The sequence below is a fragment of the Lissotriton helveticus genome, chromosome 4_1 (genome assembly GCF_964261635.1).
Source record: "Lissotriton helveticus chromosome 4_1, aLisHel1.1, whole genome shotgun sequence".
Taxonomy (NCBI): Eukaryota; Metazoa; Chordata; class Amphibia; order Caudata; family Salamandridae; genus Lissotriton; species Lissotriton helveticus.
Window position 1 is genome coordinate 2,066,566,761 of NC_136063.1, and position 19,755 is coordinate 2,066,586,515.

A 19,755-nucleotide genomic window follows, 5' to 3' on the forward strand; every position below is an offset into this window, starting at 1 on the left:
AGTCCAGATCTGGAGGTGGCTCTGCGGAGCAATTAACGGGCGGCTTGGGAGCAGAGCCGCATTTCCTGGACAGTGCCGTGTGTCTGGAGGGGCCGCCGAGGATCGGAGGAAGGCCTGGTGTTCCTGGGCGTGAGCTGCCCTGTCAGGTACGGCCAGCTGGCAGGGCCGTACCTGACAGGCGCCAAGTAAACTCCGTGGAGGCAGATAATGCAAATAGGGCCGAAAAAGAAAAAAGAAAAAATATGATATAACCAAGTATGGAGCGTAAAGTCATGTTCTGTTAAGATAGAAACCATACACTAAAGCACAGCGAAATATAGAACAGCAGAACATTGCGTGCAACAGGTCGCATTTGTCAGGGCCAAAAAATGCAACGAGCTTTGAGAAAGCATAAAAAAATGAGGGCGCAGTTAAGTCAAGCTTTAAAGAACCAGCTGACAACGATTGGAAAGGGCTATTCTGCTCCATATAGAACATGGAAAGGTGCAAAGTGCACAAGACAGCTCGCTAAAAGAGCGAAGACTAGATTTGTATTCACATAGTAATCACAAGTACTTATTTCACTTTAGGTACTGAACGCTGAAAACAATAAAAAGCACGGACCTAAGAGAAACAGAATCTCTGTGCCTCCTTACGCACGGTCGGATTAATAACCATTGTGATTTAACAAAAACGGCGATACATCAAATCTAAGTAAGTTGTGATTTTTTGTTGTGAAAAGTAGGACATAGATCCCCAAAAGAGGAAGGTCACTGACACAGCTGTCTACACTCTTTTGATTTTAACAGATATAAAAAAATGTGGAACAGATGCAAGGGTACGTCATCATTGATATGTGAGTATAATGTCTGTCTTTTTCCAATATTGAGACTGCAAGATAACAGCAATTTAAACAAGATATACACTAAAATGATTCCATTACAATTATAGGTACATAAGAGGTCCTACAATATCAAAAGCAGAGCCCTGAGGAAGACCTTATACATTTGAAATTCCTGGTCCAATATACATAAGGTCGAAATGCGTCGGCAGAGTTCGGATAGAGGCTTGGAGAAATCCGAGGAAAAAGAAATACTGACCCCAATTGGGCAGCTGAGAAAAGAAAAAACAAATCTTCTTGTTCCTCCATAAGAGACCAAAAAATATCTCCGACCCTATATTGGACCATAATCAACAGGACATTTCGAGGACCGAGAAAGTTCGGGTCCCAGTCAACATCAATAGAAAAGATAGGACACTTGAAAGATAACTTGTGTTCTGGATAAAAAAAGTGTCATATCCAAAAGAAAAATTTCTATGCAAATAGACTTTGTTCTTTACGGAAGATGTGTAAATGTGAAATAGATGTATGATTTGTATATATAAATGTATTGTAATATAATGGTTTTCATATGATGTAAGAATAACAATACAACAGTTTTTCAGGTGTATGAAACATCAAACAACAAAAAAAGATTTAAAGTGGAAAGAAAAAAGAAAAAAGTTGCCTAAAATCAATTAAAAGGATTTGTACTGGCTTATACTCATTAAGATTAACTCTAGATGTTAGATTTAGTCCTGGGGTCGAAGCTGAAACCGAGTTAGCAAAAACGTTTTAGTTACTGTGGTGAATTTTCATGAATATAAAACTGTTTTAAAAGTTCACACTTTTCAATGACAATCTGGCAATGTTATTCAATGGGAGAAAATTCAGGTTGCAGGTAAAGTATGATCGCGTTACTTTTGTAATCCAGTACTGGGCTTCTAGGGCCAGCACTGGGTTCTGAACTTAAAACAGGTAGGTAATTATGTTTCAGTAGTTCGTACGATTTTTAAAGAATATTTCAAGTTTTCAAAAGTGGGCACTTAGAAGAAATTTCATAGAAACGCAGACAATGGGTTCCTATGGAGAATATACAGATTACTAGTAAAACCGGTAAGGATAACTTTGGCGGTTCAGTACTGGGCTGCAAGGTAAAGTACTGGCTTCTCGCTGGCTTGCAGGTGAGTACTTCGGAATTCGGACTTTGGCTGATTTTAGATGAATATCTGTAGGTTTCAAAACTTCACACTTTGAGTTAAAATGGGTCAGTGTTATCCAATGGCAGGTGAGTTAGTTACCGGTTTCCAGATGAGTACTTGGCTGGTGAAGTTAAGGTTCTGGGCATAGACTCAGGGGTCCCCCAGGGTCAGGTAAGTACTGTTGGTTCAGCCCCAGCAGTGCAGGGCCGGCCGGATGAGAGGTAGGTAGGCCCAATGATATCCAATGAGGGAAAGGGGGCCTTCGGTTGGTGGCTGCTGGCTGCTGGCTGCTGGCTAGCAGGCCACGTGGCTGTGGGAGCTGGGCTCCTGGTCACTTGCTCAGGGCAAGGGGGAGGGGGGGAGTAAGATAGGACAAAGATGACACAGCCAGCGGCACTCGGGCAGCTGGGTGCAGGGTGCTTTTGAGCAATCGGGCGCTCAATATTATCCAATGGGGAAGGTCAAAAAGGAACAAAGGCTGCAGGCTCGGGGACGAAGACTCTCCAGGGGCGACCAGCACTTCGAGAGGTAAGTTGGGATCTTGGAGCACAGGTAGGTACCCCAAAGGGAGGCACAGGGGGCTGTAGGGCGCCGGGGTGTCGGAAAAGCTTACCCTCGGCTGGTCGCGATTGGGGTGGCCCCTGGTTCTGAGTCTGCAGGCGTCGGCTGGTTCGTCGAGGAGGGTCTTTGGGCACTGGACTTGGGGTCCCAGTCGCCGGGGGGACGTCCTCGTGGTCTTGGTTCGGTTGGTCCCGGCCCGGGGTTGTTGCAGCCGAGCCTCTGCTGATAGGAGTCCCAGTCTTTAAGAGGGTTCAGACAGGCAGGTCCTCCGGGTGTGCCAAGGTTGCTGCCCGCAGGAGTCGCCGGGATTTAGGCAGGAGCAGGTTCCAGGATCGACAGGCCAGTAGGGCTGGGACCAAGTCAGGTGTTGTTGTCCTGTTAGCAGCTGCATAGCGGGTCTTCTTCTTCTTGATCTTCTGTCTTCTTTCCGTATCAGGATGTGAGGGAGGAAGGTTCAGGGAGCCCCTAAATACTACATTTAGAGGCGTTACAGGTAGGGCAAGGACAGGGACCAATGGGTCCCTGCCCTGGGGCGAGTACACCCCCTAGCCTGCTCCTCTGCTGTGGGAGGGGGGCAGGAGCCTAGCTGGGACTGGACAGGGCTCCCCATCTACAAGATGGCCAGAGCCCAGAGTCGTGCTTCGTCCCGTCTCCCCCACCTGAGCCCCCCCTTCCTGATGTAGTTTTTCCCGCCAGACTGGGGGTTAGAACTGGTGGGGGCCAGTTGCTGGGTACAGCAAATGGTCTGGAGAAGCTCTCAGAGGCGGCAGGCCTTTGAGGCTTCCCCCTGTCCATCCTGGGGGAGGAGACCTAGCACCTCGCCCAGGATGTGCATTGTTGCAGGCCCAGGAGAGTGGTGGGCTCTCCACCCAGGGGTCCAGCAACATGTCTGCTGGGTGGCAGCCTTTGCAGCCACTCAGCCCAGACATGGATTGTAGGTTAGGGTTTCAGGGGGCATCTCTAAGATGCCCTCTGGTGCATTTTACATTAAATCCCACACTGGCATCAGTGCGGGTTTAAAGTGCTGAGAAGTTTGGTACCAAACTTGTTAGTCTTCAGTGTAGCCATTATGGTGCTGTGGAGTTCGTAATGACAAACTCCCAGCACCATATACTCTTAATGGCATCACTGCACTTACAGTGCCCAGGAATGGCCCTGGGTACGGTAGGGGCACAGGGCTCATGCACCTCTGCCCACACCTCTGGCATAGGGCACCCAACTAGAGGGATGACTGAAGTATGCCAGGGCAGTGGGTTCAGTGGGCATGGCACACAGGGTTGTGTGCCACGTCGACTTTGTTTAGCTTTGTACCTAGACACTCAGCCTGCAAAGGCAGTGTGTGGGTGTCAGGGTACAGGGCCCCTGAGGGTGGCACAATGCGTGCTGCAGTCCTCAGGGGTCTTCTCTGGTCACCATGCCCTGGGTACCATCTACTAGGGGCTGACAGGTGGCCAGAGATGCCAGTTGGGTTTTGTTTCAGTACAGTTTTAGGGCAGGAACACAGGCCCTGGGTACCTTGTTGGCAGGAGCCCAGGGTACACTCAGTCAAAGCCCATCAGCAATTCAGAAAAAAGTGGGGGGCATACCAATGCAAGAAAGATGGCACTTTCTCACATGGAGGCATTCGTACGTGTGGGTATCTTGAAGCTTTGGTTTTCTATTATACAGACACCTCTCTTGCTGGTAACTTGTCCATGTGAGACTTTTTTGGGTGATGCTCCTGTAAAGCATCAACGCTGCTTTCGCATTGTCTTGGACGTTGCTGTGTTTTTTGGCACCAGCAGTTCATGAGAATATATATATGAGAAGATCAAGCAGACAGAGACTGTTGGAAGTAGTATCTTCAACTCCTCCTCTACATCATCTATTCCTCCTATGCCTTCTGTGTGCGCCAGTATCTCACTTATCACATTTCCGGAGATTACTCTTTCTGAAGTCACTTCTCTGGTTGGTCTAATTAAAACAGGGTCCCCCCTCAGATCCCTTGCCAGCAAAGATGGTGGGCTCTTTAGGGAACCTGCTCCTACCTGGAATTCAAACCGTGATCAATCTTTCCCTCAGAGACGGGCATGTGCCAGGTGAATGGAAGAGAGCGGTGGTGAACCCTATTCGAAAGAATGCAGCCTTGCCATGGTCAGACCTTTCCAATCTCCGTCCTATTTTCCCAATTTCCTTATATTAGTAAGATGACCGAGAAACATGTGAATACCTATCTATCTAAGTTTAACGAGGCAGCGGGCGGTCTGGACCATTCTCAATCTAGGTTCAGACCTAACCACAGCACCAAGTCGGCCCTCCTCTCCGTGACCAATACCATCAGAATGACACAGGATAGAGGCGGTTCCATGATCTTGGTGCTGTTGGATCTATCGCTGCCTTCGATACAGTTTCACATGATATTCTTCTCGGTCGTCTGCAGAAGGTGGGAATAGGCAGCTCGGCTCTGGCCTGGCTAAAAAGCTCTCTCTCGGGTCGATCACAAACAGTCAAGCTGGGCTCCCATTATTCGATCTTTAGGGTGCTCACTAAGAGGGTCCCTCAGGGCTCATGTCTAAGCCCCACACTTTTTAATGTGTATGTGGCCCCCTTGGCGGATATTGTGAGAGAATATGGGTTCACCCCAGTATCGTATGCTGACGATACTCAGCTTTTGTTCCCCTTCCATACCATGACACCGGCAATTAAACATGCTTTTGCCACCGGTATGAGAGCAGTAGCTGACTGGATGACCTCCAATTGCTTACAATGCAATGTGAGCAAGACGGAGGTCGTGCTTTTTGGAGAAGCCCCCCTCCTTTGGTCGCCTGAGTGGTGGCCCACGGATTTAGGAGCTGCTCCCTGCCCTAAGCAGACAGTGAAAAATCTGGGGGTGCGTATTGACCAGGCGTTATTACTGAAGGAACATGTGAGTCTGGTGGCGGGAACCTGTTTCAGGACCATTGGGCTCCTGAGGCGTGTGTTTCCATTCCTGGATGATTGCTATAGGAAAACACTGGTTCAGACATTGGTCGTCAGTAGATTGGACTACTGTAATGGACTGCTCCTTTCAGCCAACGAGGAGCAACTGAGCCGTTTGCAGGTGGTCCAGAATACTGCGGCCAGATTAGACGCTCCTCCTAGGTCCCCGTCACGCCCTCTTTTGCATAAGCTCCACTGTCTGCCTATCGCCAGAGAATTGAGTTTAAAGTGTGTTGTGTAATTCACAGATGCTTTATGGATCTGGCCCTAAATATCTGGCTGAATTATTTCAGCCATATATCCCGACCCGCTCCTTGCGATTTAGAAACTTATTATTGCTGCAGATTACGCGGATTAAGAAGGCAAAACAAGGCGGTCGTGCATTGTCTTATAAGGGCCCCACTCTTTGGAACACTTTGCCCCTTACTTTAAGACAAATTACTAATCTACATGCCTTTAAGAAATCTTTGAAGACCTATTTGTTTCCGGCTGTGTAAGATTTAGAGCTTTTTATGACTATGATACGGATCTGGCATCTTGGAAGACCCTAAAAGCGTGGAGATACCTCTTGGGGTCGATTCCGGCGCTATATAAGAACATAAAATAAATAAAATAAATGCTGGGAGTGAAGGGTATATTTGTTCTCAAACAAGTTGCGCTGGACCGAATAGGCGTATTTTGCGCCACACTATGGGCACTTACTAATAAGTCTCTCCCTCTTCCATTTCATCACTAGGAGCCGAGCATTCTCATCCACCCAGGGGAAAGGGGTGCACAAGAGGCGGCCACCTCGGTCGATGAAGAGTAATTTGCTTGAAATTTCGATGATCCAAGTCATCGAGTGAGTACTGGGCGTAGAAAAGGCTCTGTGACTGGTACGTGTCGAGAAGACGCACAGGCGCCCAAGGCGCACGGAGCTCTGATGCGATCTGTCCAAGCCATATGGTGGTAAAAAACTATCTATTATGGAATCTTTGAGAATGTGCTTTCAGTCTAAGAGGAGGAGCCTCTTTTTCAATATATATCCTGGAAGCAGAGAAGATTGTGATTTTAGCACAGCAAACGTTTTATTGAGGACATACTGAGGAAAAAAGGACAATCACTTTTTTGCACAGCACTTTCTTCCCCCCAAAACACATTTAGCTTTATTTGAGCTATTTTCTTAGACCCCTCTAGGGAAATCCACAAATCCTGGGTACATTTAGAATCCCCATGGTGTTGGGATAAAAAGGACACAAGTTTGGCATTATGAATACACAAATTAATCGCAATATGTTTATCACCCAAGAAATGATGATACCATTTGCTCTACTCAGACAAAATTGTATAAATAAGTAGAAATGAACTAGTGGAGCCATTTTGCCAGCTTTAAAGAAATGCAAATGCCCTGTATTATGAGTAACACAGATAAAAGTAGGCATTATAGAGCAGGGCAAATGGTGCGGACGTAGCAAGACAAATCACAAGAAGAATCGATACCCTACAGTAGCAGCTGAAAAAAGGATTGAAAATGTTGGAAAAATATGTTTTTGGGGATTTTCACTGTATTAGCAGGGATTTTTCTGCATTTATTTTACAACACTGAAAGTAATAAAGTCAGATGAAAGAGGAAAACAAACTAATCTGTGACAAAAACATGTAAGATAAGCAAATGCTTACAGGTTCATTACAAAGAGAACATATATAACATTCTGGTGGTATTGAACCGGGTACATTTCACAGATCCTTGTAGGACCTTCACTTTGAAAACACTTTTTGAGGTTAATACACCTAATGAAAAAATGGAGTAATTACTGGATAAACGAACAGTCTTCACTGTTTCAATAAGTGGAGCTGCAAGCAAAAGACTCACACTTTTCTAAGGTACATGTGAAATGTGGGGTTTTGCACCAAACTGACCAGAAGTGCACAACAGACAATAGTACATATGGAATACATATCTATGCATATTTATCAGCCACCATCCTATGATGTTCACTAGATGGTCAATGAAAAGATTCCACTTCTTTTAATCTCAAACTGTTACCTTTAACAACAGTTTAAGTGTGCTTGGTGATCTGTACACATGTAATATTGGCATAAAGAAAAAGAAATAGCTTCAGTCCATGACTTGAATTCCCATCTCATCCTGAGTTGTGTGGGCCTGAGAAACACTATTAATACTGCAAAGGTGTGGGCTTGTAGGTTAAAGCAGAGTGTGTAAATCAGCTGTCAACCGTAATGAAAACCATTTGTATATCAGTTACGTCAAATCCAATATACATTACAATAGATACAATTCCAACTTAAAATATAGATTCTTAACACATGTAAATGAACATATACGTTAAAAGTATTTCTGAATGACATACCATTTCTATGTTGTCATCGATGGCTTTCATCTGGATTTTTAATTTATTCACTTCTCGGTCATAGCTTTTTTGAGGCACAGCAAGGTCATACATCGTCAATGACCAGAATGTTGCATAGAATTGAGGACTGATATCATCCCAAACTTTAGGCAGATGTAAAGAGACCACAGCTTCATGAACTGGAGCCATTACTAAATCACAGGACGTGATATACTTGTGAACCTTTTGCTGCTGTTTGTTACCCTTCTCAGCTTTTTTGAGTTCATCATATTTAGACTGCAGAGTAAGAAATGCATTATTTTAGATGCTGCATGTTTGACATCATAATCTAGCTCTATTAACATGTAACATCATATTTAAAAGCCTAAAGTTCAACATAGGTTAAGAATTGTACAATATTAACAGAAGTTATGACGATTTATGTGTAAACAAATGGCAGACATCAGATTATTTTAAACACTGTTGAGGGTTTCCGAGCAATACAGCAACAAAATAATAAAAATCCATAGCATTTAAGAGAAATCATTTATCTTTTAACAGCAGCTACTAGGAAATCTCTACATGATACAACTTTTCCAATTTGAGAAGCATCACCAGTCTTGATCCGATGAGGGCACAATTCACCATTTTTACTTTTTCAGCTACCTCACTACCGTTCCTGCTAACTTCAAAATCATCCTAGATGGTACCCATGCATTCCAATGCATTAAGCACTTTACATACGGAAAAGGAGTCGGTATGCTAGCAACATGGCTCTTAAAACATTAATTGCTCAAATCAGTAATAAAACCCCCTGAAATAAAAAATCCCACAAAGCAAAATCGTGAAACTAAAATTGAAAACATGCATGCAGAACATTTACAGGAATCTATCTTGTTAGGCAGGTCATCAAACTTTTTTCCTTCACCCCTCCGGTTTCTGAACCAGTTTTGTCTGCTTTCAGGACTCTGCGCACTTTACTACTGCTAACCAGTGCTAAAGTGCTTGTGCTCTCTCCCTTAAACAGTAAAATGTGCTTACACTCAATTGGCCCATCGAATTTACTTTCAAGTCCCTCGTAAAGAGGCACAACATGCACCCAGAGTCCGTTAGGTGGTCCTACAGCACTAATTGAGCCACCCAAGTAGACCGTTAAACATGTCTCAGGTCTGCCATTTCAGCCTGTGTGTGTGGTTTTACACTACCATTTAGACCGGTCAAAATAAACCTTTTGCCAGGACCAAACCTTCCTTTTTAATACATATAAATCACCCCTAAGGCAGGATCTGGACAGCCCACAGGGCAGGGTGCTATGTATTTTAGAGGGTGGAAATGAACTTTCAAGTTTTACATATCTTGATAGTGAATACCTCTTACATTTGTTCCCTACTGCAAGCCCTACCTCTCCCAAACTGGTGTTGTGGTTTAAAGTGACCTTGAACCCCCCCCCCCCCCCCCACCCTCCCCATCATCTGTGCGTTATATGTGGGCCACGTGTTTTGGGGCCTGTACGTCCCTCTTTATCTTGACCTTCCACTTCTTGTACTGGAACCACTACTGGCTGTGGAATCATTGCTGGATACGTCTGAATCTCTCTCCGTTCTCACAGGGGGTATGAATTTGGGATCTGAGTAAGGATAGGTCTTAATGTATGAAAAATGCTTAAGTACCTTCTGGAATTTTTGAACCTTCTGTTGGGTTAAGTTGTCCTTATACTCATTGATCTCTTTATTAAGTTCATCTAATTTTTTCTTATAGCCAGTGAAGGTGGTTTTGATATGGCTTTCTGTTGTATTTCAACCAGCATGGTCTCAGAAAGCCTTAATGCTGTTTTGATGAGCAACACAATCCAGTCGCGTGTACAGTGCCATGCGATCTGGGCCCAATCTTTCCTAAACACAGGGTCCTCTAGGAAGATCGTGAAGCGTTAGTGACTAGTAAACCCTTTGGTGCCATGCGGTTTCTTAGCTATTCTTTTAGGATAGTACCATGCAGTATCGTCCTAATCCTATTCCTTTTCATTTCAGTAAGCTTGTCCCAATCAGTTGTTTGTGATATTGTCTGTGCTATACTTGCATCAGTGAGATAGAATCCGTTTTCACACCTTGAGAGCATTGCTTACGAACGCTCTATCATACATCTCCATCCAACTCCCGGCCACAACCCGTGCGGACGTGACCACGTCACAGGTGACGTACCCAGAAGGACACTGGAACTAGTCCGGGTTAAATACCGATGAGGTGAGCACACGGTGATCCTCGGGTCGCCGTGAAAGGTTCACAGAATAGGCATACAAGTGGGCTGCATGGTTTGACGGAGTAAGTAGACCTGGTGTCATGCGGGTGGGCTCCAACACTCAACGGACCATTCTTAAGGTATGTGCTGTGCGAACACTAAAATCTAATGTCTGGCTTATCTCCATAGTGTGACCAAATTGAGTCTCTAGTAAGCCTGAGTTTCCCCTATTCTATATGGCAGTCTTTTTAAGGGCAAAACAAGCAAGCATGCACTTCTAACCTAAAACTCTCACTTTAAATATATGCTCATTCTATGAATTGAGCGATAAGATACCCACCGTCAAGAATGTTGTGTGTGGGTTGAAATACTGCAATGGGATGATTACCAGCCCAGAGTGAATGAACGACTGGCAGATATCATTCACCTTTGTTTCACAGATGCATGGTACGCCATGCATGGAATGCCCGAAACAGTGCACACCACGTTTATCTAAACAACTCTATTTTGAGCCATGTATGGGATGTACACTTAAACCAACTGAAAGTCAAGGCACACGTAATTTATTTGAACTACATGTGATTGTTTATTTCTCTTTCAGATTCTTCCCTATCAGCAGTTGATGAGAGGTCGCCATCAATCTAGCCGAACAAGGTATTTTACACTGTTTTTAATATTGTCTTGTTGCTCCATATTAAAGCATTTTAGGGAGTTAAATTAAGACAATTTTTAATTAATTTGTTTTCACTCACCTGCACCACTGTTGCGACTAAAACCTGCTCCACTGTAATCAGGGATTGCAGGACACCCGGATAGCATTCAGCAATTCGGGTGGGACCCCAATGATGAAGCATGTCACCAACAAGGTTGGTGAGTGAGGAGTATTCCTAGAAAAGGAAAAACTTCTCTCCTTTTTGGTGTGTCTTCTCCTATACCACACGGACACTATGTCTTCAGGGTATACTCCTTCAATTGTTTGATACATTTCCCTGCCTTAGCCATTTAGTGTAGGAAACTGAGTTTTGTTGCAGTACACCCCTACCCCACACACTCACGTTTTGCCCCCTTTTTAGCGAGGCTTCTTGTAACTGCACTAAACTACTCCATGTGGGTCTGACTCTCCCCACGCATAGGATTGGCTTTTGTGTGTCTTTCAAGAATGAAAGCACGCAAATGGCTAAAGGCAGGTGCATGTCCCACCTCTTTTGTAATGTTGACTCCCACCGTGTTTTGCTCTCGGGAGCGAGCAGCAGCGACGCAGCTGCATTCCTCTAGGGTCAGGTTACTGTTTACAGACAACGCGCCGTGCTTTCGTTTTTTTTAACATTGTTTTTAGCAGGAACACTAGCGCTCGTGTTTTGAGTCACTCTGTGCTTCTTTGGTCAGCGGTTGCATAGAGCTCTTGAAGAGAGGTTTCTGTGCATATATGCATGGATGTTCAAAGCTAGGCTCTGTAGGCGCAGGCAGCCAAAGATATGCACATATGAACACATTGAAATGATTTTATGCCCACAAGGCATTCCTGTGTGGACAAGTGTGACGAAAGGGAACTCAAAGTGGGACCCTTCGTGGGCGCGCACAGGGTGACAGTACAGCAATAACTGCACACTTACACAAAGTAGGAATCCCTTGTGTGCGGACACATCCAGAGCAATTTGAATCGGTACACACACACACCAAAACGGCCCGGTGTATGCACCTAAAGATCAAGTTACTTACCTTCGGTAACGGTTTTTCTGGTGGATACAGTATCTGCCTGTGGATTCCTCACCTTGTGAATATCCTCCTGCGTCAGTAACATTCGGAAAATCTTTTTGTAGCTTCGCGCCGACGTGGAAGACGCCATAGAAGCAGGGCATCGCGCGCGGCTCCGCCGACGTCACCGACTCCGTAATAGGCCCACGTCGGCGTGATGACATCAGTTCCGCACTTTTTTCCGTGCCTTCGAGGCACACGGACGGATCAACAACAGTGGATATACACACAATATACACAGTACCAAATAATTAAAATAACACACAGTGTGTAGTCAATGCAGGAAAGCAATTATAACACATTTCCTTTGACAATAAATATTTACATTACACTAAATCAGGTATAGAAGAACAAGTTACTTACCTTCGGTAACGCTTTTTCTGGTAGATACTATATCTGCCTGTGGATTCCTCACCTTGTGAATACCCCTTGCGTCAGCAACATTCGGAAATTCTTTTTTTCGTAGCCTCGCGCCGACGTGGACTCCTGACGTCATAGAGACACGACCTCGCTCACGACTCCGCTGACGTCACCGACGCCTATAATAGGCCCACGCCGGCGTGATGACATCAGTTCCGCCCTTTTTTCCGTGCCATCGAGGCACACGGACGGACCAATGACAGTAGAAATATACAAGTATACATAGTACACAATAATCAAGGCAAAACACACAGTGTTAAGCAAAAGCAGGAAAGAAATTGGAACATTTCCTTGACAACAAAATATATATACATTACATTACAGTAACTCTGGCAAAGAAGAGTGGACAACGGGGAGGCGGGTGGGTCAGTGAGGAATCCACAGGCAGATATAGTATCTACCAGAAAAAGCGTTACCGAAGGTAAGTAACTTGTTCTTCTGATAGATACATCTGCCGTGTGGATTCCTCACCTTGTGAATAGAGTCCCACAGCAGTCCCCACTCTCGGAGGAGGGTGTCCACTCTTCTAGACCAGGAAATCCTGAAGGACAGAGCGTGCAAAGTGACCGTCCCTCCTCACCTCGGAATCCAAGCAGTAATGCTTCGCGAAAGTGTGGAGGGAAGACCAAGTTGCCGCTCTACAAATATCTTCTACAGGCACGCCTCTAGCCAATGCTGAGGTCGAAGATTTAGCTCTAGTTGAATGAGCCCTTATACCCTCTGGTGGTTCCTTACCGGCCAAAGAGTAGCAGATCTTTATGCAGAGGACGATCCATCTCGATAAAGTTCTTTTATGGACCGCTCTTCCTTTCTTGCAGCAAGCAAATACAACGAAGAGCTGGTCTTCCAAACGAAAGTCCTTGGATCTGTCCAAGTAAAAGGACACCGCCCTCTTAGGGTCCAGACGGTGCAGTCTCTCTTCCTCCTTAGAAGGGTGAGGGGGAGGATAGAAGGAAGGTAAAGTAATGGACTGTCCTAGGTGGAAGGGAGTTACCACCTTAGGCAGAAAAGCAGCCCTGGTCCTGAGAACCATTCGATCAGCATGTATGGACAAGAAAGGGGGCTTGTGACAAAGAGCTTGAAGCTCACTTACCCTCCTTGCCGAGGTTATTGCAACGAGGAAGACCGTTTTAAGGGTAAGAAGCCTCAAGGGACATTTGTGGAGAGGCTTGAAAGGAGCACCCATCAAAAAGGTCAAGACCAGATTCAAGTCCCACTGAGGCACAATAAAAGGGACAGGAGGAAACTTATTAATAAGGCCCTTTAAAAACCTTAAAACCACAGGTGACTTAAAAAGAGAAGGCTGGTCAGGCAAACAGAGAAAAGCTGACAGCGCAGAAAGATAGCCCTTCACTGTAGAAACGGCAAGACCCTGTTGCGCCAGAGAAAGGGCAAACTAGAGAACGTGAGACAAATGGGCCTTCAAAGGATCAATAGACCTTTCCCCACACCACGAGACAAATTTCGCCCATCTATAAGAATAGATGGACTTAGTGGAGTCACGCCTGGCTGACAAGATGACATCCACAACGTCAGGCGGGAGGGAAAAGGAAATCAGGTTGCCCCGTTCAATCTCCAGGCATGAAGGTGCAATGTCTGGAGGTGGGGGTGTAGAACCTGCCCCTCCATCTGAGAGAGGAGGTCTGCCCTGTGAGGGAGACGGAGCGGCGGGTGAGAGGAGAGGTGGAGAAGATCTGTATACCACACCCTTCTTGGCCAATCCGGGGAGACCAATATGACTTGGGCCCGGTCTAGGCGAATCTTCCTCAGAACCCGAGGAATCAAAGGTATGGGGGGAAACGCGTAAAGGAGTTGACCTTTCCAACTCAACTGAAACGCGTCCCCCAAGGCTCCTTGCATCGGATACTGGAGACTGCAGAAAGACAGGCAGTGCGCATTCTCGTGAGTGGCGAACAGGTCCACCCGAGGAATCCCCCACATCCGAAAGATGTCGTGAACCACCTCCGGGTGAAGCCTCCACTCGTGGTCGGCAGAGAACTGCCGACTGAGACTGTCTGCACGAACGGTCAACACCCCGGCCAGATGATTTGCCATTAGACAAATCTGATGGTCCTGAGCCCAGGACCAGAGACGCAGAGCCTCTCTGCAGAGACACTGCGACCCCACTCCTCCCTGCTTGTTGATGTACCACATCGCGGTCGTGTTGTCCGTTAGGACCTGAACAGACTGACCGCGAAGGGAAGGGAGGAAGGCCTTGAGCGCCAAACGTATCGCCCGCAATTCTAGAAGGTTGATGTGAAGCAACCTTTCCTCTGGAGACCAAAGGCCCTTGACCTCCAGATCCCCCAGATGAGCACCCCACCCGAGAGTGGATGCATCCGATATCACCGTGGCCACCGATGGGGGAAGTTGAAAAGGCTTTCCTTGGGACAGATTGCCTTCCACGCCCCACCAAGACAGATCCGCTGCAGCTTCTCTGGAGATCCTCACTGACTCCCTGAGATCTCCATTGTGCTGATACCACTGCTTGCGGAGGCACCACTGGAGCGCCCTCATGCGCCAGCGTGCATGGTTGACCAACAGAATGCATGAAGCCATCAGACCGAGCAGGCGAAGGACCTTCAGGACTGGAACGACCGCTCCATTGTAAAATAAAGGAATCATTTCCCGTATGTCGCGAATCCTTTGAGGGGGAGGGAATGCACGACATACGGTTGTGTCCAGTACTGCACCTATGAACAGGTTGCGCTGGGAGGGCACCAGGTGAGACTTGGGTACATTTATTGAAAAACCCAACCTGTACAACAACTGGGTTGTCTTCTGCAGATGATGAAGCACAATCTCCGACGACTCCGCTTTGATCAGCCAATCGTCTAGATACGGGAATACCGGAATCCCCGATCTTCTGAGATGCGCCGCCACCACTGCCATCACCTTGGTGAAGACCCGAGGTGCAGTAGTAAGTCCAAACGGAAGGACCGCAAACTGGTAGTGTTCTGACCCAACCGTAAAACGGAGATACCTCCTGTGCGACTTCAGGATTGGGATGTGAAAGTACGCATCCTGCAAGTCGAGTGACACCATCCAGTCTTCTTCCAGCAGAGCCTGAAGAACCTGAGCAAGGGTGAGCATCTTGAATTTCTCCTGCTTCAGATAAAAATTCAAGATCCTGAGATCCAGGATCGGACGAAGCCTGCCATCCTTCTTGGGAATCAGGAAATACCGGGAGTAGCATCCCTGACTCCTTTCCTGCTCTGGAACCACCTCTATCGCACCTTTTCTCAAAAGTGTTTGGACTTCCTCCTGTAGGAGTAACAGATGTTCCTCTGAGCAATATCCCTGGCAAGGAGGGTAATTGGGAGGGAATTCCCGAAAGGGAAGGGCATACCCATTTTCTACGAGATTGAGAACCCAAAGATCTGATGTAACCGATTCCCAATCTCGTAGAAAGTAGGTAAGCCGGCCCCCCACTGGACCCACATGATCCTGAATGGCGGATCTAGGGCTGCTTTTCTGTGGCTGGGGGGTTGGAGGAGGTGGAGGAGGAAGAGACCTGACGACCTCGAGGACGTGATCTCTGTTTCCCTCTGTAAGACCTATACAAGGTATTCTGCTGCTGCTGTTGCTGCTGCTGCTGAGCGGGTCTATACGACCGAAAGGAAGAGCGACCAAACCCTCTAAACTTTCTGGTCGTAGAACCCCTGACCTGAAGGCCAAGAGATCTAGCAGTTGCCCTGCTGTCCTTGAATCTCTCCAAGGCCGCGTCTGCCTTCTTTCCAAAAAGCCCCTCGCCATCGAAAGGCAAATCCAATAATGCAGACTGCACATCAGCTGAAAAGTCAGATGACTTCAACCAGGCTGAACGCCTCGTGGCAACCGCCGTGCCCATGATTCTTGCCACAGAATCTGTTGTATCAAGTCCACTTTGGATGACCTGACGAGCCGCTGCCTGAGTGTCAGATAAAGCCTCTTCAAAGTCCTTTCTACTAGCTTCAGGAACCTTAGGGACCAACGAACTTATAGAGTCCATAAGAGCATGGATGTACCTTCCCATGAGGCAAGTGGCGTTAGAAGACTTCAAAGCCATGCTGGACGAAGAAAAAATCTTCTTCGCGACCTGATCTTGTTTCTTTGCCTCTTTGTCACCAGGCACCTGCGGAAAAGCCCCAACAGACTTCTTAGAGCAAGCGGCCTGAATTACCAAACTTTCAGGGGAAGGATACGAAGATAAGAAAGCAGGATCCTCAGGAGCCACTCTATACCTCCTAGCCACACTTTTTGCAACTGCAGGAGCAGAAAAAGGCTTTTTCCAAACTTCCATTATAGGATCCTTTAAGGCATCGTTAAATGGGAGCAAAGGTTCCACTGATGAACTAGGAGAATGGAGAACCTCTGTCAACAAATTCGATTTAAACTCGACAGAGGGCAAAGTCAGACCTAAAAGTCCTGCTGCCTTCTTCATGACAACATGATAAGGTTGAACATCTCTGGAGGGAGCATCAGGTCCAGAAGGCAAAGACCACTCCGGAGAAAACTCAAGACCACTAGCATCCGCCAGGTCTTCGAAACAATCCCCTTCCAGTTCACCTTCCTCCACCTCAGAAGATGAATCATTAACTCTCTGCTCCTCCAGAAGTCGTTGAGCCTCTCTACGAGATCTCATTTTGACTCGAAGTGCAGTCGAATCCAACGCCGAATTCGACGGCGCCGGAGCCGACTTCGGAATCGAATCCGAGGGCTTAGAAGGCTGCCCCATAGAATCCAAGGGAGTCGGTGACGCCGGGACCGGAGTCGTCGACTTCGGTCGAGCCGGCGTCGACACCGGCGTGGACCTCGGTGGAGCTTGGTACTGCCACAGCGGAGTCGGAGCCGGCATATACGGCATGAAGGGTGCTGGAGCATATGAGTGTGGAACACTTAAATTGAAAGCCATTGGACCCATGGGACCCGAAGGTGCTCCAGAGGGGTACCACGACCTCGAGAAAACACCATACATCGCGTTTAAAAACGCAGAAGGGTCCTGACCTGGAGTCAGGAATGGTGGATGCTCAGGCTGACCTCGAGGAACATTAGAATCTGTTTCCTCAACAGGATTCGAAGCCCCTTCCTCAACAGGAACTCCATCGGTGTCTTCCGGAGCCGGAGATGGAGCCGGAGATGGAGCCGGAGACGGATCCGGAACTGGAGTCGGAGAATGGACCACCGACTTCGAAGGTGAAGCCTCACCTTCCGACTCACGAGGAGGAATCACTTTCGACTTCATCCTTTTGGGAGACTTTGATCTGGAATGATGACGTGATCCGTGTCTCCTCTTCTTATGCTTCTTGTGGGAACCGGAAGCATGGCCGGATGAGGACTTCGAGGCCGACGCCTCTCGAGATCTTGACCTGGATCTCGACCTCGACTTCTTCGGATGTTTTGAGGATCTTTTAACCTTACTTGCTTTAAGTTTGGCAACAAGAAGTTTCGATTCCCTCTCACGAAGAGCCTTCGGATTCATCTTTTGACATGATGAACAATCATCGACGTCATGATCCGAGCTTAAACACCAGATACAGTCTTGGTGAGGGTCCGTAACGGACATCATCTTCCCGCATTCTCTGCAAGGCTTAAAACCGGTCTTCTTTGTCGACATGACAATATCTGAGAATGGAGAATCGAAGAAACGAAGTAACAATGTACTAAGGCTACAGAGTATCCCGAAACCGTTAGCGTCGTCGACGCGGAAAAAAGGGAACTGATGTCATCACGCCGGCGTGAGCCTATTATAGGCGTCGGTGACGTCAGCGGAGTCGCGAGCGAGGTCGTGTCTCTATGACGTCAGGAGTCCACGTCGGCGCGAGGCTACGAAAAAAAGAATTTCCGAATGTTGCTGACGCAAGGGGTATTCACAAGGTGAGGAATCCACACGGCAGATGTATCTATCAGAAGAGTGGACAACGGGGAGGCGGGTGGGTCAGTGAGGAATCCACAGGCAGATACTGTATCCACCAGAAAAAGCGTTACCGAAGGTAAGTAACTTGTTCTTCTGATGGATACATCTGCCAGTGGATTCCTCACCTTGTGAATAGAGTCCCACAGCAGTCCCCACTCCCGGTGGAGGGTGTCCACTCCTATACCAGAAAATCCTGGAGAACAGAACGCGCAAAGTGGCCGGCCCTCCTCACTTCGGAATCCAAGCAGTAATGCTTTGCGAAAGTGTGGATGGAAGCCCAAGTCGCAGCTCTACAAATATCCTCTACAGGTACACCCTGTGAGAAGTTGGCCTGATATATGATGCTCACTAGTTCTAGTGATCACCTTGTATCAGTCCAAACAACCCTTATGGTGATTGGTTGTAAGTCAACCTTATAGACCAGCTATCCTAATGGTAGCATGGACAAAGCAGTCTTAGGCTAAACTCTTTTGGCATGTGAAGCCAGCTGTTTTACCACAATATAACCCCTTGAATACCAGATGAAAGGATACCACACAGGTTGTTATGAAAATAAACAGTATATTTATTAATAACAACACCTCTGAACTCTTTATGAGGTCAGAGGGCTAAGCACATGACAATCTCTTACGAAAAATACGATAAGTTGCACAAAATTACAATGGTGCCCTAGGGGCACGACAAACCATATACTAAGTAAGTGGAATGTGAGAGTCGATAAAAGGAATGGAGCTGTCCAGTGGCTGTAGGATCGATGGGACCACGCTACACTAACTTCAGGTAAGCAATAGGAGGCCCACGGAACGAGTGTGCAGAGTGTGAACTCACACGCTAGATGCGTAACAACGTCTATGGACAGTACAGTTCAAGTTAAAGGTAAGTACGGACAATCCTGACTAGTTAGGACAACAACGACTGTGGAGTTGGACACTAGGACAGTTAGACTACCCTTGAGCACCGAAATGCTCTCGTTACCTCACCCACGGGCTGCGGGTGCATAGGTGCCAAAGTGTGTCGGGTTCTCGCGTTGAAGTCAATGGAGCCTGAAAGAAAAGATGCTGCAGGCGACCAGGAGGAAGATGTCCGGTGCGATCCAAGGGTGGATAGGTGAAGAAGAGGACCTGAAAGCAGAGGGGACAGTTTTCAATGTCACTAGCCAGTGACCGGTGTGGAACCAGGAAGGAACCAGGTGCTGTCGTCGCGATCAGGTGAAGAGTGGACGCTTGACTCTGCAGCCACGTGGACCAGGAGGTGTCTTCGACGACCAGGATGGAGGCACGAGCTGTCCCACGCAGGCTCTCGCTGTCGGCGGTGTCGGATCCGGGATTGGAGTCAACAGGCATTGGCAAAGGCAACCCACGCGGTGAACGGAAAAGACGTCTGGTGCGGACTAGGAGAGTCCGGGGTGCCCCTCTTTTGGAAGGGAGCAAGGGCCAGTCTGGAGCAACCAGACCAGCAGCAAAGATGCAAAGGTTCTTCGACTAGGAGGCCACTAGCCAGCCGGCAAGTGATCAGACAACGCGTCGAGCAGCAAACAAGCAGAAGGGCTACACGCAGATCTCGTGGATGCTGGAGGGCTGATCTTCGGTGCAGGGGCTG

General features: G+C 47.2%; 1 protein-coding gene across 2 annotated transcripts in view; it reads right to left on the reverse strand.

Moving 5' to 3' along the window:
• THOC2 (THO complex subunit 2) overlaps positions 1-19,755 on the reverse strand; it is a 1,495,542-nt gene that overhangs the window by 651,106 nt on the left and 824,681 nt on the right. For both annotated transcript variants that reach the window (XM_078688746.1, XM_078688744.1), the window contains exon 23: positions 7,872-8,147. In XM_078688746.1, coding sequence (XP_078544872.1) covers positions 7,872-8,147 — 276 coding nt within the window. The remainder of the gene's footprint in view (positions 1-7,871; positions 8,148-19,755) is intronic.